We start from the raw sequence: 23,931 nt of genomic DNA, 5'->3' as shown, positions 1-23,931 counted from the left end.
GTGTGTGTGTGTGTGTGTGTGTGTGTGTGTGTGTGTGTGTGTGTGTGTGTGTGTAGGTTTGGGGTTGTTGGGGGGGATTTCTAAACGGAGCACAGGGAGCGATCTGGGCACGAGGAGAAGCAAGAGAGTGAAATAAGATGGAAAAATGCAATCATGCATCCCGGGCCTCTCCAGCTCCTCGTCGTGTCCCCTCCTCCTCCTCCTCCTCTCCTCCACGAGCCATTAGTCACTATCCAGCTCCTGTTAATGTAATTAGATAAAGGATATATGGAGCCTCGGAGCTCGGCGGAGACATTTGTCTGCATAATTGCGTCCATGCGGTGGCAGAGGCTAAGAACCCCTGGATTTCCACAAAACACCTCTGGCTCAATAATTCAGAAGTGGAGGGAAAGACGGACGGAGACAGAAATAATCCATTTTCTTTTGTTTTTTATCTTGCCATGTCTCCAGAAGCACACAAATCACTTTTTCGAAGCACGTAAGATCCCAAATATAAAATATAAAAACAAGTTACCCCCAAGATAAGTGTCACCAATTCAGTATCTCACCAGTTGTCTCCGCTTCTATTTCTGAAATGTCGTGTTTCATAATGGACAGAAAAGTGTTTTTGCAGAACATTAAGACTTCGCACTAAAGTTGACCTTTGACTTTATGGATATAAAATGTCACAATTCACATCACAATTTTTATTTTATTAGATATTATTGTTAAATTTTGTCATAATCAGCATATAAATTCTTTATGGCCAAAAACATGCTTTGTGAGATCACCGTGACCTTTGACCTACAACTGTCAAATTCAAATGAAGTGGACGTTTGTGCCAAATCTGAGGAAACTCCCTCAACGTGTTCTTATTATATTGCGTTCATATAGATGAGACAGATGCAATGTCACAGTGACCTTGACCTTTGACCACCAAACTATAAGTTATTGTTCAGTCCAAGTAGACATTTGTGCCTACTTTTAGGAAACTCCCTCAAAATATTCTTGAGATATCACATTCACGAGAATTAGACAAATAACAAATGGTCACAGTGACTTTGACTTTTGACCTTTGACCTCAAAATTCTCATCAGTTCATACTTCAGTCCAACTGGACATTTGTGCCAAATTTGAAGAAATTCCCTCACAGCATTTTTGAAACATTGTGTTCACCAGAATGAGGTAGACAAACGGACAACCCGAAAACATAATGCCTCTGATCACAACAATCGCCAGCATGAAGGCAAAAAAACTGAAATAAAAGTCAAGAGCCAAAGCTCTTAAAAACACCCTCAAACCTAGGTGATATTTTTAGATCTGGCTGTTGCTACACATTCAAATGCCGGCTTCTCCCCCCTCCAGTCTACACACACATAACACACACACACAAACTGCTCATTAGGCGACCTTGTAATAAACTGTCAAATGTCACAATCCAGCTCAACCACATGCGCAGACAGCAGGCGGGTCCCCAGATTCTGGAGATGTATCGGAAAACGTGAAACAAGCTCGATTCTTGCATATAATTAGTGGTAGTCATACTGGCTTGTCGACGAGTGACCTACATATGGAACGTGGCGAGATGCTCCGCACACAGTCAAGGATTTCTGCATTCCTGTACACTTGACAAGAGAAGACACACTGTGTTGGACCGCAAAGCAAAAAAGCTCAGAATAATTATCACCTTTCCGACGAATGAGTCCTTTTAAGTGTTTTTTGATCATCCATTACTCGTTTTGTGTGCACCAAATTTGTTTTTGAATAAATCAGTGAATCATTTTGTCTATGGAATGGCAAAACATGAACTTTTTTGTCTTTTTTTTTCCTTGACGTTGCCATTAAATCAATCAAAAATCATCCACTATTTGTTTTTAGGACAACAAACACACAAAAATACAAAACAAAGTGTAAATACTGCATGTACACACCACGCAATCCAAGAAAAACTAATCTATAGATGTTTGGTTTTTTGTTGTTTTTTAAAATAAATGAATCATTTTAGCTGTGAAATGTACCAAATGTCCAACCAATACTTAAAATTGAAAACATTTCATTTAAAGAGAAGCAAAGGGGCAAATTCTCACATTTTAGAAGTTGGAAGCAGTAAGTGCTTGTCCATTTTGCTTTGACTTCAACAATAAATCAATCAAAATTGTCACCTATTCATTTAAGCCCAGCAAATACAGCATTCACTCACCAAAAGTTCCTCCTGATAAATTTGAACTTTGCCTTTCCTGCTGCCCTGCATCTCTCACCCCGGGCTATTCCTGCCTCCTGTCTGGGCCACCCCAGCGATGTAGGTGGCTGTGAATTTGGGCGGACCGCAGGGCAGGATGTTAGCCTGATTATCACCCCAGTCAGACCTACTTCCACTTCCAGACAGCCTGCCTCCTGCCCCAGATACCTCCTAGACGGACGGATAGCTTGGAGGGATGGAGGGACCGGAGGGAGAAGCGTATGGATCGAGAACTCACCGCCAGCAGCTCTAGCAGGGGGACGTTTCGGATCCTCCCGCACACCGACACAACGCCGTGGTCCGCAAACTGGCTCATCCTGCTCCTCTTCTTCCGCCTCGTTCCCCACTTCTGCCCTAACTGAGTCTCAGCTGCTGCCTGCCGCTGTGTGTATGTGTGCATTCAGCGGTGTGTATGTGTGCTGGAATGATGATGCAGCACGCAGTCGTGCAGCCTTGGCAGCGAAAAGCAGCGTCTGAATCTCTCCTCAGCGAGGCCACATCAGCTCTTGTCAATATTTAACCAGCAAGTCGGGTCGGATTAAATCACCTGGGCAAGACCGACAGTGGTCTGCTGCCCAGGAGAGTGTGTGTTTTTGTGTGTGCACGCATGTAAAGACATAAAACATTAACACATGTCAAGAGAGGGGTCTAATTCGGAGTGTTTCTCCTCTTTCTGAGACTCCGTCCAAAACTCACACTCAGGCATGATGTGGCTTCTGCACACTGGCTGCTTCTCGAACACTACACTCTGAGGCAACGTAAAGACAGACTTGGCAGCGAAAAAGTGAGAAAAAAGTGTGTGTGTGTGTTCATGCAGCTGACTGGCAGAGCGACAGGAGTATCAAACAGCCAATGAAAGGGCTCCTTGACATTTGCCTCGGGGGTATTTTCCCCCCGTCTCACTGTTTGACATCAAATATGCTGTATGACTCGTGAGCTCTGGCAGGAAAAGAGAGGAGCTTGATCCAGCTACTTTGTACTGGTCAATTCACTTTTCACTGGGAAGACATGTGGCTCAATGGGGGATAACAGTGGGAGGGCAGATCTTGTCTCTTGTGCATTTATCCAGGGACTTATGATGAAAAGTACGGACTCACTGGATGACACTTTGACAAGACACAAAGCAGTTAGAGCTATTTTATCTGCAGTCTACGCACTACGAGCCACTTCAGGCCCCAACACACCAAACCGTCCTCAAAGAACTAGTGGTGACCGAGGCTGATTGTTGTGTTGCCTCATGTCACCCAAAAAGATGCTCTTGAAGACACCGCAAAGACGACGGCCAACGGAAAACTAACACGTACATTCTGCGCCGGTGTGAAAGGGTTGGAGCTTTGATTCTCCGCCCAAGTTCAACTGGGCCGAAACTGCTATAATTTAATATTTTCACGAGTTTTGAATTGGGTTGTCAATTTACCACCCTTTGTTGTTTTTATTAAGTGCCAGTTTTCGCATGTAAATAGCAAGAGTCGCGCTGGACTGAATCAAGACAGAAAGAGCAAGAAAGGGGGAGAGTGATGGAAATACGGAGCAATATTGTGAAGAAGTGGGGGACAGCCACAGAGCGTGCAAGAGAGATGGAAAATGAGAGAAAAAGAGAAAGAAACAGTGAGAGAGGGGCTGCAAGGTGGCTCTGTGAGAGATGTGTGTAACATGCAGGCCCAAAACTGCCGCCAGGCTCGTGCAGTGGCGCACCATCAGGAGAGGCAAAACAGTAAATCGTTTAGGGATCTAAAACATTTCTGGAAAAGACACCCCAATGGCCACTCATACTGGCAAAATTTTAAACCCATAGAGGCACTACACAGTGAACCGCCACTGCCTCGAAAAACCTTCAGCGGTGCCTCGCTACCATATTACAACTGCATACTGTTAGTAAAAGAGTCAGGTCGCTCCGTGTACTTGTATACATACAATTACAAGTGTAACTGTCAGCACAATGGAACAAGCATACCTTTCTGGTCACCAAAAACGCAAGAAACAACTAGCAAAGGAGGAAAATCACCAGGGGCTTGGATCGGACAACAGAAACGGTGCAGTTCTATGGCCTGGGTTTGGGTTTAAAGGGTACGGCCTGATTTTTGGGCTTTAGAGAGGTAATATCTCTCCATACCAGCAGGTAGCGGTCATTTGTATTTGTCATACAAAAAGGGAAACCAGAAGAGTGACAGGACAGATTCAAGACATGGAGAGAAATTATATTAAGTCATATTTACTGTGCACATACAAACAATAACACAAACAACTACAAACTGTTTCTGCTAAAGAGCTTGATAAAAATGAAATAACCAAACCTAATAGAACAAGTTCATTTTGATCCCACGCTCGTTTATCTTCTCGTGCACTGAACTAAACTGCCAATCAAAATGATTTTTTATCACCAACAGGCTCCACCACTCATTAACTAAATTGCTAAATTGGCTAAATTGGCTGAAAAACAACCAACAACTGCAGACTAGTGCCACCGATTGGGACAAATAGCCAAAAGTAAGGTGACCGATGCTCACCGAGGGCCGAGTGTGTCCTGGTCCTTTCACCTCGTCCTTACTGGACATGTTGTGAAAGTGAGAGCAATCCGGTTGGTTCAGTGTTTCCCAAAGATGATGTCCTTACCTACCCGGTATGTCAGCGAACAAGTGATGTGTCATTTATTTGAAAAGCCCTTCGCCACGTCTCTATTTTGGCAAAGCTTCGTGCACCTCCACACTATTTTCAGAGCGAAAGCATTTCCTGTTGGCTTGCTCAGGACTCGATAGGCTCCCTGAATGTTGTTGTTGCTTTTAGCTTTTTCTCACCCCATCCTCTAGAGTTCATTTGCTCACTGTATGATCAAAAAAGATGTCTCAGTGCCATTTCCACCAGGTAACACATCTCCATCTCGCAGACCTTGAATATGAATCCTCTGCTCCCGCTGACCTACATGAGCTGTGTTTTTCCCCGTGGAGAATTGAGCCTGTGCCCTGTGGCTATCACTGTGATTGATGGCTGCTGAATGACAGGTGGTGCTCCTGCTCAAACACAGATTACTAACTCGTCATTCAGCAGGCGCCTGGGCGAGCCGCGCTGAGGAATTTATGACGCTTCGTGGAGGCCAGGTTGTGTGATGCAGGTGTAAAAATCAACGCCCTGCCCTGAAAAACATTCTTGTAAGTGACTAATTGTTTTCTGCCAAATGTCTTTTGTGTTTTCTGGTTTAAAGATGACCAATTCGATTGACGCTAATGCCACCAGTCATAAGTGTATCAGACCAGTATAAACCATTTATAACGGCAGTCAACCAGTCTATGCAGAAGACATAATGAGCGCTCTGAATGAGCAGCCATGTCTATATAAGAACGGTTTTAATAATGCATCCTTTGGTGATTTATGGACGCTTCATTTATCAGCGCGAAGGCATCATGACACTAATACTCATATAATGATTTTGGCCAGAAAATTGAATCTGTTCTGGAATCACTGACTATTTTGGAAATGCATCTTTAGCAAATGAGACGGTCCATTTGTCAAAGCCTCAATTAGATTAATGGTGAAATCACACAAATATAATTTAACAAATTAAGGGCAATCATTGTGGTTTGGAGCGGTCGAGAAACCTGAGGCAGAAATAACGAAATAATTTCTGTCATTTGTCAAGTTAGAAACTATTTGCAAATTACAAGGTGCCGAAATTCCAAAGCAGTTGCGTCAATGTCGGTAAGAATGTGCTGAGCAAAAATAAAACCGACCCCCTTTAACCCCTAACCCTTTAAAAACAACGAGGTCACCAGGTGCGAGGAAGCACCACTCCTCTGTGTGAACACCTGGTAGGAACTCGCCATACCAGCCCGACCAGTATAGCCTCCACTGGTTGAGATGATTGTGCTGGAAGGCATCTATTTTGCAACCATAAAGAGTCCCAGTGTCCTCAGGGATAAACATGTGTGGTAATAACCCCGTTTAAGAGTCACATAAAGATAAAACATAAAACGCCTTTTAAAACGATTAGACTAAAGACACACTTAAAGATTTTACAAAGGTGCGGGATCTCGCAGCATTACTGTTAAGACTCCAATTAGATCCCTTTTGAGGTTATTTTGCATCCTGCTCCTGCTGGGAAATATCACACCAAACCCTCTTTAAGAAATAAGACATTTTGACATTCCCTTACGTGTTCAAATAACACATAACTGTAGAAACACGATAAAAGGCGTCATATGTTGACAGAATTTCTTCAATTCGTCATCAGTATATTTAGTAAAGATAAACTGTATTTGCGTACAAATATTACATTTGCACAGTCACATATCGCCGCTTTGTCCTCTTTCGCGTCTACATATTAAGCTCTAGGTATCCTCCTGTGTCAGCTGTTGATTCCCCAGTATGCCACGATGTTAACAAAAGCACATGGACAGGTTTAGGCAACAGAGGCACAAGGTGAGGTTTAGACTGTCGATATCTGCACTGTAAAACCAACTTCTGCACATCTGTACTTCCACCATTGCACCTTTTGTGCATACATTTCATGTTCTTTATTTTCTGTTTTTTCACTTTATATTTTCAAATTGCTTCTCTTATACTATCTAAATTCAATATTTTTTATTCTTCCTTTATGTTAATTGTTTTGCACCAAAACATCAACACAAATTCCTTGTATATGTAAATGTACTTGGCAATAACACCGGATTCTGATTTTGGAAAAAACATTATGTTTTGGCGCGTGGGAAGTGAACAACGGGCTGTCTGCTGAAAGTCTGGAGATTGTTGGATTCGTCCACCGCACCTCGAGCCCTATAGGGACCATCCAGCTCCTTATAATACATCGTTACCGGCAGCGTTTCAATCTGACGCCATCCAGCAGCGTATCGTACTCCATCAATATCACACCAAAATCACTGACAAAGCAGCGATGTTTGAAGACTTCTGAATGAGAAAGGTCTGGAATGAGAGACGAACCATTTAAATATGGAGATTTCTCACTAAAATAAGCGCTTGTACATACATACATACTCGGCATATTACGTCTTTTATCTTATGTTTCTTGAGTTATATGTTTTTGCAGACGCATAAGGATTTTTTTTAATTTTGTTTTTCTTAAATGGAGTGTAATACTTTCCAGCAGGAGTAGGATGGAAAATAATCTCTAAAAGGATCTAGTTTTGGTCTAAATTATGACCCTAAAAGATCCCAGTCTGGGCAAAATGTTATAGTGTGTGACTAAAAGATTGTCTTTAGATGTGAGAGGCTCTTTGAAACATCTTTTCAAAGTCTTCCAGTGTATGGCAGGCATTAATTGCATGCAGAAATGCTGGTAAGCGTATTCATGCACATGTTGGCACACAAACACACGCTCAGTCGTCATCAATCAACTCGTATCAAAACAAACAACTGAGGCCTTGAGCACTTATGTGGAGCCATATATCACATGCTAGATTTTAAGTGGTTTCTGTATGTATTTACTCAGCGGTCGCAGCTAATGCGGAAACATGTAAATATTTCCCCGGACTGGGTATAGAGGATCGCTGTGGCACTTCCCAGACCACCAACCCACACAGAGTCCTGGGAAGACTCTGAAACATGACGTAGAACTGCAAAAACGGGTGATAATTCTCTGTTTGTTTGTGGACGTGGTCGTGTAATCCATTGTTTTCCAGCAGCACAACATTCAGGATGTGTGTCGCCGCTTTAAAAACCCTCGGAGGCACTTACTCGAGTTCATACACATTTTTACCAATACATTTCTACGACCTTTCCATGATTTTGAGGCAAACATTAAAGACCATACATTCTCTGAATTGACCATTGACACTCTTTATCAGTTCTTTTTCATTACTATAAAACAAAAAGGGAGAGGCATGTCAATTTTTTTTTTCGACAGGAGACAAAGGTATTTTTTATTTATTTTACCACCTATTAAGGACTGCTTTCTTTAAAAATATGGGCAATATTTTTTTTATATTTTTTTACTTGTAAGAGAAAAAATAAATTATTTTGACAATTTGTATTTCTTTTTTTTTATTCTAAAAAAGGCACAACATTGAAGGTGTGTCGTGGAAAGAGATTTTTAAAGAAAAAAAGGCTGTTTTTCTTTTTCTTTTTTTAAAATATAATTTTGGCTTTTTTTAATTTTTGGTGATTTTTTTGTGAGTTTGTTTGTTTGTTTAAGGAAAAATGCTTTGGCATAAAAATAACACTATTTATCACAGCCTGAAACTGTCAAAACAGAAATTATCATTGGACTGTCAAATTTCACACATTCCTTGAACACACAATGTTTGTAAAACCAAATTCCATGACTTTTCCAAAACTTTCAGGGTATATTTAGTTTTCCAAAACTTTTCCAGGCCTGAAAATTGCTATTTTCAAATTCCTTGACAAGTTTTTCATAACCATATGAACCCTGATTTATAGACAAACAGCAACCCTGGACTTCACTTTCTTCACCATGGACTCAGAAAACGGAGCATCAAAGAGCTCTGTCAGGTCCCAGCTGAGGGTCTGGCTCTGCGCCTGATGAGTAGGATGTGATCACAGGACGACCACTGTGCCGAAGAATAGACAGGACGCGCCACCGCACCACCTTCTGCCTCTCACACCCACACCCGATCTGCCAGGACGCCACAGAGGGAGCCTGTCCGCCCCAGCTGCAAGGTGAGGAGGTGGGCTTCCCCGCGCTGCTGACAGATGCAGCCCCTCCTCCGTCTACCACACCGGGGTCTTAATCTGCACGTCCAATCCTGTTAGCCGCCCCTCTGCCAGTTTTGCCCGCTTCAAACCCAAACCTGCAGTGCCAACGTTGGATCCAAAGATGGTGCCTCATCTGCATGCGATAAACAAACATCCCCGGAGACGAAGCGTCCACGCCAGGTGGACAGGGTTAACACCCCGAGATAAGCTCTGCTGACTGCTGGGTTTGGATCAGGTTTCAAGTTTCTCTGCTCAGACAAGCCGCTATTTCAACACAGTGAACCCGAAAAATAACACTGTGGGTTTTAAATGGGAGAGATGTGTTATTTTTACACACTTTGCCAGCTTGATTTGTGAATTAACTGCAAAAATATACAGTTTTCTTTCAAGGTTTGTTAATTTTTTTATTTTTGTTGCCTGGTTTTAATAATCTATGACCATATTAATAAAACCAAGATGACATGTACATGCTATGTGTGAGATGGCCCCTTTTCTACTGCCTCTTCAAAGCAGGAAAATTGCGCCGCCACCAGATTGGGAAAAAGAGAAAAGAGGAGCTCCTTTCCTTCCGATCAGAGGACGAGACCAGCTCCCATATAATAGAGGCAGTAAATGATTACTTTTTTTTTTTTTAAGCTAATTTGCCCAGATTTCAAAAGGTTAAACAGTCTAAATAATTTAATTTTGAGTGAACGTATTGTTTTTAATTTTATTCTAATGTAAGAAAATGGAAAATATACTCAATAGCATAATATTTCACAGTATTTATCAGCAAGAAAGCTTTCTGTGTGTGTTACATCCCGAACCGTACACTATTGGCACAAATATCACCTCAGCAGCCCTAAAATGACCAATGTGCAACTCTCTATTTTGCATAATTGCGTGAAAAACTTGACCTGAAGAGACTTTGATTTCTAGATATAAAACCAAACCTGATTTATAGCTACAAATGAATGCAATTGCTGTTTTTTGGAATTTAAATTAAGGACGAATGCATGATTATGAATTAGAGTCACAAGAACCGTAATTACATAACTTCTTCGGGGCGTCTGATCTGATCACACTTTTTCATGTGATGTCATCAAAGTCTTATTTTAAGTGAAATATAACCAGTTCCTGTTTTCACCTTCACGACACATTTACTCTTTAACTGCGTGACTCTCTTATCTTGATAAACTTCCACTTGAGTAAATCTGCAGACACACTGAGTGGTTGTTTGATCTGTCAGGAGATAACAGATAAAGAGGACTTGTCTTCTTTTTGTCCCTGCAGACTTCAGTCCTCTCAGAAACCCTCTGTGTCCCCGGCGCGCCGCTCTATTGAGGGAAACCTCAGGGTGAACGTAAGCGCTAATGTTTGGAGAATAACGCATGTGACTCGGACTGCACGCGGTAACGGCTTCAGCTTTGATCTCCATCACGATTGGGACGAGAGACCGCAATCGGCCCCACGACTCAAAGGGCACAAAGGACGGTTTCATTGGACGCGGGGAAAATGGACGTCCAATTATAAGAGCTGGCACAAAGCCCTGAGCGAGAGGCGACACACAGAAACTCAAAGTAAAAGCCTCCTCACTGTGTTTGGATCAGACCCAAAAGCTTCCTCTTTTATTCCCCAACCGACTATTAAAGTGTCTTTGATTTAGCGGCGAGCGATAAACCCTCGAAGATAACAGCATTAACCTGTTCAGCAGGCAAGCGTGCAATTCATGCATCATCATTGCCGAGGCATGAAACATACACGCAACGTGTGACACGGGTCAGAGACTTCAGCACACGTTAGCACACATCAGTTAGTCATTGGCAGGCACAGAAAATGTTCACATGCTAAGCTGAGAGGAAGCAGGTCAGCTGCTCTGTTTGGCCTCAGTGTCACCCAAAGCACAGTGTGGTGATGCTTTGCTGTACTCACTCAGGGGCGTACTGTGTGACAGTGAGCCCCTGGGCACAGATATGCAAAAGGCCCCACCACCTCTGCTACATAGGAGCAAGACACACAGAGTTAGTGGTGGTTTTGTCTCTTTCTTCTTGTTGTTTGCGTCTCTTTGAGGTCATTTTGTGTTTATTTGAGATTATGTTGTGCCTTTTTTGGGCATTTTGTCTCCCTGTTAGGTCATTTTGTACATTTTTTTATTTGTTTTGTTTCTCTTTGAAGTCATTTTGTGTCTCTCCGAGCTAAACTTGTGTCTTTTTTGGTCATTTAGTGGCTGTTTAAAGTCATTTTGTGTCTCTTTTGGATGTCTTTTTCAGTTTTTTTTTGTTTGTTTGTTTTGGTCTCTGAGGAAATTTGAGGGGGTTTTTTTTTGGTCTGTTTGGTGTCTCGTTCAGGTAATTTTGTGTCCCCTTTGTTTCTCTTTAAAGTAATGTGTCTTTTTTGGGCCTTTCATTTATCTTTGGAATCATTTTGCAACATTTTTGTTCCATAAGTGTATCTTTGAGGTAATTTTGTGGGTCTTTAAGGGAATTCTGAATCTTTTACTGGTCATTTTGTATCTATTTGAGATTATGTTGTGCATTTTTTAGGTCATTTTGTACACTTTTAATTTGTTTTGTTTCTCTATGAATTTTTGTCTATTTGACATAATTTTGAGATAATCCTGTCGCTTTTTCGGTATTTTCGAGTCTATTAGAGGCATTTTTTGTCTATTTTTGGACATGCTGTGTCTCTGTGGTGATTTTTTGCCCGTTATTGTAGTTATTTTGTGTCTCTTTACACTTTCTTTGCATCTCTTTGTGGACTTTTTGAGTCTGTTTGTGGCCACTTTGAGTCTCTGCCTGGGCGGTACATGTTAATTTGAGTGAGTTCATCTCATAGGTGAAGGTCAGGGGGTCATCTAATACTTGGGGCTCCTAGGCCTGTGCCCATGATGCCCACATCTATGGGCACATCTCTGCAGATACCAGTGCACGAAGTTTCTGACATGTTCAAGTGATTGTACTTCTTCACCTTCTTTTGGGGAAAATGTTGCGATCAAGAAAACTAAAGAGGCATTTAATTCTGCTACATGTGATGCCGAGATCCATAAAATATGATTTAATTGCCCCAATAAAAACACAGGCTAGGTATTAACTGGGGACTGCCAAATCTCATTACGTGGAGGCTGGAAAAACAGACGAATGGCTCATATCAAAACAGCCTCGACAATTATTAAACCAATTTTACAAGCGGATGGAGGCCGCTTAGTGTTATCCACAGCGTGTGGTTGGACATGGGGGAAGCCGTTTGGTTTCAGACTGGAGTCTAGGGAAAAGCCAACGCTGTAATCACTCCTCGACGGGCTCATGAGAGAGTTCCCATGAGACAAGGGGAGAGAAAAACCCAGAGTGGCCCAGAGTTTGCCGGGTTCCCACACCCTGCGGGCCCCGTGGCTACCCACGCGGTGAGCCCAGGTATGTGTGGTATGTCACCTGCACACTGAGGGAGCTGTCAGAGCCCGGCCAGAAGCTGGTACACCCCTGCTGAGAAACTTGATTTAAACACTCAAGATGAAGTGTGAGAGACTGAGCGCTCTGGCTGCTTTGTGTCTCTTTGACATTTCTTGTGTCTTTTTCTTTTTTTTATCTCTCTGATTTGATTTTGTCTTTTTTGGTTGTTTTTGTGTCTCTTTGGGGACACTTTGTGTCTTTTATAGGGTATTCTGTATCTTTCTTTGGAAGTTTTGTTTCTTTTTTGGTCAATATTGTGAGTCTCTGAGGTAATTTTGTGTCATCTTTGGTCGTTTTTTGTCTGACGGTTTTTTTTAGGGCATTTTTGCCTCTCAGGTTGCTTTTGTGTCTGAGGTGCTTTTGCATCTCTTCAAGATCATTTTGTGTCTTTTTTGGTTGATTATGTGTCTCTTTGAGTTAATTTTGTCTGTAATGTTTCTTTTTTCGTGTGTCTTTTGCTTTTGATCTCTTTAAGGTCATTTTGTGTCCTTCTTTGACCATTTTTGTGTCTTTTTCAGTTGATTTTGTGTCTCTGAGGAAATTTTGAGTCTTTATTGGTTTTTTTGAGTCTCTTTGAGATAATTTTGTGTCTTTTGGTAGTTTCACATCTCTGTATTAGGTATTTTTGTGTCAATCTGAGGTACTGTAACGTCTTTTTGGTCATTTTGTGTCCTCTTGAAGTACACCATGTGAGCAACTGAGCTCTCTAGCTGCTCCAAGAAGAGTCTAAAGCTCTTTATGTAACCAGCTCCCATCCAAATTGTCCGATCCGCCTCGGCCTCAGAGCCGCACTTTACACCAGTTACTCAAGAATCAAGCTGACACACTGAGTGAGCTCTCGTCCCCTGAGCTTGGCATCCTGTAACACACATGGCGTGAGAACAGGGCCCTTGCAGAGGACGGCATTGTCGGTGGATTTCTACTGTATAATTACACTCAATTAGTTTGAGCTGCTCAGTAATAATATCAAACCTCGCCGTTTGTCTGCCTGACGATGTGGCAGCCAATCAGATTAGACTGAGCATTTCTTCCCATCCAGCTACAGAGCCCGCTCCCCTGCTAAGTTTTATGTCTCCATTCTGCATCGTAACAACCAGCTGTAATGGGCTGCGGGGGGAGAAGAAGGAGGAAATCCAGACCTGCCAAGAGGACTCCATGCTGGCTTACCATCTAATTCATTTGCACTTAAATTTAGCATAAACCAAACTAATTTGTCTGTTGTGGAGCTTGTTTCTGGGACAATTTTATAGTTTTGCCGGTGGCAACTGGGCCAGTGAAACAAGTTGTAGCCTGATATAACAGCATGGCAGCGAATCAGCACGTAAAAGACTTTATACGAGGAGGAGGCCCGACAAAAGCCAGGGGGATTTAGCTAAACCCAAAACGCTTTGGAGATAAACAGGAAAGCACTACCACATGCTGTTTATTCAATACAACTCACAACTATGCAGCAAGCGTTTAATCAGTAATGTAGAGCACTTGATTATTAACCCTCCCCTGCAGAGAGTTTTCAATTTGGCCTTTTGTTATCAATTATCTCTGAGCATGATTGCACGGCTGCACACATTATAAATGTCGGCGGGGATAAGGGTGTGGAAGAGAAAACAAGGATGTGCATTCAGCAGTTTAGGCATCCTCGGGTTGATGAGTATTACTTCACAGATTGAGGAAAGACTGCAAATCTTAGACAGAACTCATGCGGCTCTTTTGTTGGAGGGAAAAGAGCGTTTGCTCCAGACGAACCAAGACAAAGCCAAGAGGACAAGAGGGTAATGAGAGAGGATTTTTGGAAAAGATAAGCATCCAGTGTTGTCTGAGAATGTGACATGACACTCATCACATCCATTTAGCCAGTTTAGAGGGGTCTTTCATCTCGGGTTGGACTAAGGATGTCTGTTTTTTGCCAACTTTCCAAAAATCCAAATCTTACAGTCGGGCTGCCTGCATATAGGTGTAAAAATGGGCAGAGCTTCATGTACGTTCTTCTCTCCACATTCCTGCCAATTAAAGTGCGCACACAGAGATGCTTCTTACATGTAAATGCATTTTCAGTTAAATAAGAGAAATTATTTTATTGCCTAATTGCGCAGAGCAAGTAAAATGCCAAGCTGGTAAATCTAGCAACTAACTTGCCTAACTGGGCAAGTGGTAAAAAAATTAGATTAACAAGCTGCTGTTGTTTTTTTTTTTTTGAGTGGACAATAAAAGTAGTTTTAATATGAGCTATCTCGCTTCCCTCTCAAATCTGTTAAAGGTGCAACCGAGCATTTGTGAGAAATTGTGGCGGGAGTTTGAGAGCACGGAAAATACAACAGAATCATTTTCACGTCAAGCATCCATAAAATGTCAAAACACGGCAATTAACTTTAGTCTTTGTTATTATTTGATAACTGCTAATACAAAAAAATGGCACGTAGACCAACTCCGTGGTCCACAAATATTCCCCTTAGGTTGCCCCCTGTGGTCTACATGAGCAACTTGGTAAGAAATGTTCCACAAATTGCAAGAAATTAGTAATTTTTAGAAAATTACTTTTAAAAAACCTAAAAAAAAAATGTCTAGGGAAAATAGAAAACAGTAGGGAAAAATCTATATCTATAATCACCTTAATAACATACTTAAAACCATTACAGAATTATAACAATTTAAGCATGTTTTTCCAGGTCTTCTGTGCCTTGTTTCTTTTTTGTTTAGTTGTTATTTTACTCTTTATTTTCTTTCCCTTTTTTTATTTTACAATTTTTTCGAGAATCTTCTTGTACTTTTACTAATTTCCTTGAAACAGTTAAACTGCTCACGTGAATCTTACAGAAGAACCAGAAGCACAAGAGGCAGACTATGAAAAAACGAAACAGCAACAAAACATATGGAAATATGTACTGTAGGTTTTCTGCTGCTTTTTCAGTTTTATTTTGTTTTTATTCTGTTAATATATTTGCATTTATTGAGGTGTCACAGTTAAGGAGGGCAGTGTGCATTAAATTTCCTTTGCTGCATTGTTTTTACCTAAGTTTGCAATTGGGCCAAAAAAAAGTACTTTCACCACCAAATTTAGGGGCTTCATGACCCCTAGCGCAGAAACTTTTAGCATCTACCCCTGCTTCTGTGGATGACCCCCCTCAGTGCTGATTATTCCAATGTTTCCCTCCATGGAAATGCTGCATCAGACCCCGTGATAGCCTCTACTGTATAGCATAGACCTCTGACAGAGCTTCTGCCGTGACCTAGTTAAAGCTGGCTGGCAGCAGCTAGCAACAGCTCACAGACCGTCCACGGCCATCGGGCTCACCGTGCGCGTCCCTGCATGACGAAGAGAGTCTCATCCGCGGGCGGGCGAGCATCAAATGATAAAAATAAATAGAGGCAGAGAATCAACCCAGCAACACGGCGGTTATGTAATGCAAATGTTGCCCCAGTTACTCGGGAGCATGGCTGTATGTGCTGTAAAGCTGATCCAGATTAGATGGTGTCACCCATCATGCTGCAGGAGGCGAGCGCGGTAATAAAACGCATCGATAAGGTGCTGGGAATGCTGACTCAGGATCCAATTCATTTACAAATGTGCAGGACCACAAGCACTTTAAACAAACACACAGTTAACCCTTTGACAGCATTTAAACCTCTGAAACCTGAGACCAAGAGAAATATCCCACAAATGACTTTTTACTGATTTCTTGCTAATTTTGGGGCCATTTCTTGTTTAGTTTTGCCTTCTTGTTTTTACTGAAACTAATCAAGCCAATTTGCTCAGGTTTCAAAGGGTTAATTACTTAGCTTTGAGCAGCTCTGGCGCAAACACACTGAGGAAAATTCCCTCAAACCTCGCCTGCATACACTGAGGAAACATATGCTCGCTCGATACATTATGCATGTGTGAGGTAGTGGTCCTGACTGACATTCAGGCCCTACGTTCACCAAATTACCCACACACGATTGATAGAAGCTTTGCATGAAGCTAGGCCATGAAATCCATCCAAAGAGGAGCAGACATAAATATTTTACCTGCTCCTCGGCTGACATATGGTATTTTGTCTCGAGCTTTGTGCTCGAGTGTGAAGTGAAAATCTGTCAGGGGCGTCCCCGGTGGACAATCTCTCTTGTTCATCATCCTAACAGGCCGTGAAACACATGGAATGCCTTGTGAAAGCAGCAAAGCCAAACATTTTCTGTGTGAAACATGAGTGTAATCTACCCCAAGCCTGTGACAAAACGGGATGAGCAGCACTCTGTCAAAACGCTGGATCACATGGGGTCATCTGTGCAGGTCCATGATTTAAATTTGTGTCTTTGAGAACATTTTATGCCTTTTTTAGACAATTGGTGTCCCTGTGAGGTAATTCTTTATTATTTGTATTTGTTTAGTTTCTCTTTGAAGTAACTTCGTGTCTCCATGAGGTCATTCTTTGTCTTTTTTTTTTTTCATTTTGTGTCGTTTTTTTCCAATTTGTGTCTCATTGACGTCATTTCATCTTTTTTGGTCATTTTGTTATTCTTTGAGGAAATCTAGTATCTTTTTTGGTCCTCTTGAGTCTCTTTGACATAATTTTGTAAGTCTCTTAAGGTAATCCCAAGGTAATTTTGGGTTGGGTTTTTTTTGGTCATCTCTTTAAGATTTTTTTTTAAGTCTAGGGTGTAATTTTTTCTCTTTTCAAGGTCATTTTGTGGGATTTTTTTTGGTGATCTTGTGCCTCTTTCTAGTAATTTTGTGTCTTTTTCTGGTGTTGACAAATTTGGTCTATTTGTGTCTCTTTGAGGTAACCTTGTGTCTATTAAAGGTAATTTTGTGTCTTTTTTTGATCGTTTTGTAACTCATTGACTTGATTATGTAAGTCTTCTAAGTTATTTTGTATCCTATTTGTTTTTTCGTGTCTATTAGAGGTAATTTTGTGTCGTTTGGCGAGTCTTTGTAGTCATTTTGTGTCTCCTTGAGGTAATTTTGTATCTTTTTTTGGTTAGTTTATGTCTCTTTCAGAGATTTATGGACAGTTTATGGAGAAGCTCTCTTGTTCATCATCCTAACAGGCCGTGAAACACATGGAATGCCTTGTGAAAGCAGCAAAGCCAAACATTTTCGGTGTGAAACAAGAGTGTAATCTACCCCAAGCCTGTGACAAAACGGGATGAGCAGCACTCTGTCAAAACGCTGGATCACGTAGGGTCATCTGTGCAGGTCATACGCCGAGTTCTGTAAAGTGCATCGTTAGCAGACTTGTCTCTGTAAATTTCAGACGACTGGATGAAACTGGTTTGCAGGTGACACGGGGGAAAGCTGAACATGCCTGGCGTCTGACGGAATGTCAGAGACGGCCTCGTGTGTTTTCTCAGATGCCTGAAAAAATAAATGTATCGGAGGCTCATATCCTCCCAGGAAAAGGAGTGTTTACAGGACTTAGTAGGTTTATCTGTGCCAGGGCCAGCAGGGCCACAAGGGCCAGAGACATCAAGTCCCCCATCAGCACTGGAAGGATAAAGATCCACATTTAAGAGACAAACTCAGTGGCCTCAAACTGAGTGACTAGTGGCTGAACAAAAGCCTGTATAGCAACCAGTGATAACACAAATAGCATGTCTTTAAATTACTGTAACTTTAAAACATCTGTGGTACATAAATCACAGAGTGAGTCAGGTGATGATGACGTCTGTGTCATGGATTTAGCATGAATTAATGCTTCTTTTGATTAAATAAAATGATTTCAGATAAAATGTTACGACGGGGAATCTGTCTTTTATGGTGTGTGGAAGTGATATTTCCTGAGGAAAAAAGTAACGCCTGCACACCTGCTCCTGCCACACAAGTTTAATAAGGACAACGTTTTGATCCTAGGATCAAGTACACTGATTTTGGATAGCCTTGCCTTTGTGAACACCAAGAACAACATACATGTATATATGAAAGGGAAAGTTTGGTATTTTTCAACCTGGCCCTGAGTTTCCTATGTATTCCTAAATAATTAATGGCCTTTTTTTTAATTGATTCAGATTATTGAAATCTGAGCCTATTAGTGACAAAAACAGGCACTTTAAGTGGACGTAAACTGACGGTGCACAAATGCTCCAAGTGCTTGCACTGCAGCTAATTTTGCAGCTCTATCGCTGAACACTGGACCAATTTTTTGAAAATAAATTGTTCCCGATAGTCACTTACACACAAAAACATGGGAAAATAGGGTCCAGGTCGAAAAATATTACATTAACCCTTTAAACACACTTTGAAACTTCGTCTTCAACTCTAAATTTGCTTCACCAATCACAAAAGCAGCATGCACTTTTCATGGCTGCTCATGCCATGGAATCAAATCTGCACACTGCCACCAGATCTATGCTGGACCTTTCCCAAAATGCTCCGGGCCTCCTCATGTCCCACTATTAAAACAACCCAGCACCCTTCTGCTCCTGCTGCCCCGAGTGAGAGCAAGTCATTGGGGGAGGAACAAGTGAGAGCAAAAAAGGGGGAAAAGGTAAAGACAAAGAGATGTGAGTGAGGGTGCAAGAGGAGAGAAAGTGAGAGCTAAAAGAGGACAAAAATGAGAAAGTCAAATGAGTGCACAAGAGAGGCGAAAAGAAGGAAAAAAGGGAGAAAAAGTGCATGCATGGATAGTCGAGTGGACAAATGTGCGCATGTTGAATCATAAACCCATATCACAAATATGACCTAGTTTCACTTCCCTCACAGTAAATCAGGTCGCTGTGTCCAATTAAAGCAATTAAAACCACAGTAAACTTCATATCAACTGTTAATGACGGCGATAGTGTTCGGAAAGCTTTTATGAATCACACAGTCGTCGGATAAGAACAAGCACAAAAGCAATCGTTCAATGTGTCACGGCGAGTTACATATTCACAAACCGCTGTGGATAAATTATGAATTAGGCGGTGTCTCGTCTCGCCAAGAGGATTCAAGTGTGTCGCTCGAGTGCTCCTTCTAGATTCACTCTCATGTCGCTGTTTAAGAAAGAAATGATTGACAGTTGATTAATTTTTGATGTTCTGTGGATCACAGAAGTTATTTTGTTATTTTGGATATTTATGATTTAGTTTCTTGGTGTATCTATGACTATGTTTAGATTTCAATCAATCTTTCTGCCTCACATGCAACCAAAAACATCACACACATTGAAAGTGTAACAAGAAATGTCACATTTGGGAGACAGGAATTTGTTCAATCAGGAAGTCTTTCTCAATGCGTCATTCAATCACAGTTCTCTCTTTCTATCTCACTCCTTCTGCTTCTCCCAATCAGCTCATTATGGGGGATCGCTCAAATTTTGCCGTGATCAATCATGTTGCTGCTCTCAAACCGCTGTCAGCTAACATTTTACTCGGCTTCACCACCTGCCTTAAAATATATGACACCACAATGGGCCTAATTGTCAAAGACTATCGATATTTCTCATCTTATGCACATAAAAAATGTGTTCTTTTACTCTTTAAATATCTCTGTTAGTACCTCAAAACAACAGCTGTCATGGAAGGGTTAAAAATGTAGGCAGTCCCTGTCAGAAAGCGCCTGGCAGTCAGGCTCTGTTAGCCGGTGACTGTGGCGGCCTTTAGCAGCTCTGTAGTTTCGAGGGACCACTCTGACGTCGTATGACACATGACATGAAAAAGCATAGATGTTTGGGAAAAACTGGCATGAATTCGAATGAGAAAGAGAAAGAAGAGAAAAATGTAAACAAACAAATTGAGTCCACGCTATAGTGATATTTATATGTGTAAAAAAAGTGTGAAGAAGAGGATGAGGAGGGGGAGAACGTCGATGCGGTCATGACTGAGGACAAGAGACCAACTTGGCACGCCAATTTTTGAGAGCTCAAAGTATATTAGTATCTACTCGCATTTAGTATTTAGCAGTGTTACGCTGATCAGTGCTTCATTTCATGCTGCATTTCTGTTGGTTGGTTAGCAGACGAAGGTCATAACAGCAGTTACACAGTGAGATTCTCATCAAAATTCAAATTTCATCCCAAACAGTAAATTCATACAATTCCCAGAGTGCACTTTGAGATACAGTGAGATGGTGTGACCACGGACAGCTGGATTAAAAGTGAATATATGTGCATCAGCTTAAACAGGGGAAAACAGACACAACGTAAAACATTGTGGTTGGACAAAAAGATATCCAGGATCTATGAAATCAGTTCAGCAGGTCACCAGAGCTGTAATGACTGCGACTCTGTTGCCTGTCAGCAGTGGGTTAACACAGGTCATGAAGTCAGGTCAAGTCAATACAGAGTGTTGACATCTTTCAGCTTCATTAAAGCCTCACAGTCAGTGACATCTGCAAAAAAATGCACCATAAACCAAAATTCCCCCAGAACTGCAGCATATAACTGTATTTTACTTCACGGTTTTACAGCGCTATATAGTGCTCTTTCTAATTAGTTACAGTGCGAGACTGCTATCAGCGCATTTCAGACATTTAATCTGCAACTAATGTGTCCTAAATGGCATTTCCTACATCAGAGTGCTATTTTAAGACTCTCTGTGTATTATTTCCCGTGCACTGACTGCACACTGTACGCACCAAAGGGGAATTAAGCTTCTGCACTACCACACAGACACAACACAGCAGCCGCTATACGTCCGCACTTGACATTCCAAAGAGGCTACTTGTGAGCAGATTCACCTTCAGTTAACCCTCAGCCAAAACAAGTTTCCACTCCTGTGATTCGGGAGAGCGGCGCGGCGTGGAGATAAGCCTGTCAATCACCGGCGGCCACACTGTGTTTCACAAACAGTCGTGGGAGGCTGTTTTTTCTCTCTGATGCTGCTTGACACGTGGATGTGTGTGTGTGTGTGTGTGTTTGTGTGCACTTTCATCTCGATGTTAACGCTTGAATCTCTGCATCTGTGGCACCCAGTGACAAGGCAAAGAGTCTTTTTCAGTCTGTATGTATATATGTCCTTCATATTTCCCAACATCCATTTATTTAAACGTTTTCATACTAAGCGAGTCCACTGCTGAGGAACAGAGTACGTGTAAGTGCAAGCGCTCGATATCTTCGGGACATATTTTGTCTGTATGTCCATAACATATGGTTGCATTTAATTTATGGACATATATATTTTTAGCTTTTTTCTCTTTGTTTCTGTATTCTCTTTTTGTCCTTTTACTGTTTGCACCGTGGGCATGGAGAGAAACGCAATTTCAATTCCTGTATGTCTAACAAACACGTCAGAATTGACAATAAAGATGACTTTGACTTTTTGACTTTGATTTAGCAGTCAATATCAAAACCAGTAAACTTAAATGATTCTCAAAATCAAAATCAAACTCCCTACTTCCCTCCCTAATCAGAGGGAAGCGCACTCCAAATAAGCCACAGCAATGACAGCATGGTCGCAAGGACATCAACAAAAAAGAGATCTGATAGACAGTATACACAGAAATCATAATAATAATAATTTTTAAGATTTATATAGCACTTTTCTAAGTACTCAAATACCCTTTACATGAAATTCAAAAAGAAAACATACATAACACAAATACAAATAGAGGATATGACTGTTGAGATGTGGGGAGGCAGGGGGAGACAGGTAGAGCGATTAATGGTTGAAATCTTTTGATGAAGTTTCCTGCAGTCTACACCAAGCTAAGCCTAAATTCCAAAAACTTAAAGAATTTCCTTTTGGGGATGAGATCCATAGTGCAGCAATACATCATCAAGACAAAATGAGGACATACCACGACGTCTCCTTCCTGACTAAGTGACCAACTTAAGACAGCGTGTGTCGGGTATTGACTCACCGGCAGGCTGCTGTCAAGAGACAGTCTCTTTAACTGCTCTCTCCGCTCCAGGTGTCTGTTCATGTTGCCTCGGCCCTGCAGCGATCCGCACACCTGGGAAGCCCTGGAGGGAGGGAAAAGGGGAGGAGTGAGAGGACGCGGGGAGAGGGAGAAAGTCAACAAGGAACACCTCACGTCCGGTGGGTCACGTTTCAGCTGTTAGAGGGGGGGCTTTCACCTTTTTAAAGAGATCAGAGTCCAAGTGAAGAGGCAGCAGTTTCAGACACACTTTTGTGACAACAGCGGAAGTGCAGACTTTTCCTTAGGGCCTGACAGGACTCTGAGATCATAAAACTCCAGTTAGATCTTACTGCTTGCTCTCGGCGTCACCCAGGCATCCCGCCCTCAGACCCTGAGCTTCAGCCCTTTTGTTTTTCTAGGCCTCTCCAAACAGTGCTGGGAACCAGTCCGACCTGGTCTGACTGAGGCCGCAGCAGAAGATAAACACTTCACTTCACGCATACTACTCCCTTACAAAGAGCCCGGGCTTTAGTGTCACTGCGGTGGCGCACAGAGTAAGCACACCATTTCCTCATTGGTGAGGACAGGGTCAAAGGTCAGCTGATGGACGCGTCAGGGTCAGAGACCTTGTCTGTACAACACAACCTGTGGTACCGAGTGCAGATGTGCATGAAGAAATCCTGGATGTATATAAGAAAGAGATTCCATTGTAACTTGTTATAATCTTGGAAAGTAAAGTAAAGTAAATATAACTACAAATCTTAGTTTTCTTGAAATTTAAATGTATTTACTTAATTTTGTGATGTTGTTGCAACTTAAAAATGGCAAGTGGAATCACCTTGTTCTTTCTAAGTGACAGCAATTTCAGTACACAAAGTTAGTCAGACTTCACTTGATTATCACAAAGAGGATTCATGCCAATTATGACATCTTTTTGACCATGTTTGAGAAAATACAAATATGACTGACTGGTTTGCAACAGGCAGAGTACAGATATAAAGCACAATAAGGTTCACTGAAGTTACCAAGACTTAGAAAGATCGAAAATGAAGAAAAGTATCGGAATCAGCAAACACGCTTTTCCTTATTTTGCACAATGAATTAATTTTACATACATTGAAAAGCATCGTATTTCATGTCTCCATCTGCAGGTGGGCCATCATGATAAGCGTATGAAAAAAGTGGATGTATCGATATCGATTATTAGCCAGATGGGTCAATATTGTGCCTCCCTATTTTGCAAGGTTGAATAAACCTCATTGCACCACGGACGCCACCACCATCTCACTCTCTTTAACAGTACATTTATAAAACATAATAAGCAAATCAAATTAGACCATAAATGACTTCATTTTTGAAAAATGTTTGGTATTTATGAGGTTTATGTTTAGGTGTCTAAACCACCTCCACCCACTTCCCGCTAGCCCTTACCCTCCCACCCGAGGAACTAATAACAGGTGTGCAAACCCCCGAGGAATTATTTTACTGGAACACCCTGGGAGAAGAACAGCAGTTTACTTTGACAATTAGCTCGATGAGGGCTCAGTTATACTCCTCCATTAACAAATATTTTGTCACTTTTGAGTCATTTGCATGTTTTTTGCTTGTTCACTAGCGAATGAATGGAACAGCTGTGAAAACATCAGATGCAAGTGAACTGTAATACACAATCAATCAATAAATACATACTGAAAAACCATGTGTGCAAATCTGTGCATCGATTAGTTTTATATGCGATTGTACTGCTATTTTTCCCATTTTTTAAATGCAGAGAATTTCCAAGTTTTTTCTTGCAAACTTAAGACTATATAATCTCAGATAATGTTTAATTTTTGTTTTAAATTTGAGTTTTCAATTGTAAATTTGCCGCTTTTATC

The 23,931-nt window shown here is 41.5% G+C and overlaps 1 protein-coding gene across 4 annotated transcripts in view; it reads right to left on the bottom strand.

Moving 5' to 3' along the window:
- The window catches only part of LOC121962709 (nck-associated protein 5-like), a 190,666-nt gene that overhangs the window by 155,590 nt on the left and 11,145 nt on the right, over nt 1-23,931 (bottom strand). For 3 of the 4 annotated variants that reach the window (XM_088074811.1, XM_088074807.1, XM_088074809.1), the window contains one exon: nt 22,055-22,157. In XM_088074811.1, the coding sequence (XP_087930937.1) occupies nt 22,055-22,157 (103 nt within the window). Of the gene's footprint in view, nt 1-2,456; nt 2,598-22,054; nt 22,158-23,931 lie in introns of those variants that run through there. The other variant, XM_088074808.1, reaches the window with a different exon arrangement.

The sequence above is a fragment of the Plectropomus leopardus genome, chromosome 24, assembly GCF_026936395.1.
Source record: "Plectropomus leopardus strain MGB_pleo_1.0 chromosome 24, ASM2693639v1, whole genome shotgun sequence".
In the NCBI taxonomy this organism is placed as follows: domain Eukaryota; kingdom Metazoa; phylum Chordata; class Actinopteri; order Perciformes; family Serranidae; genus Plectropomus; species Plectropomus leopardus.
This window is presented reverse-complemented; position numbering and strand designations above follow the sequence as displayed.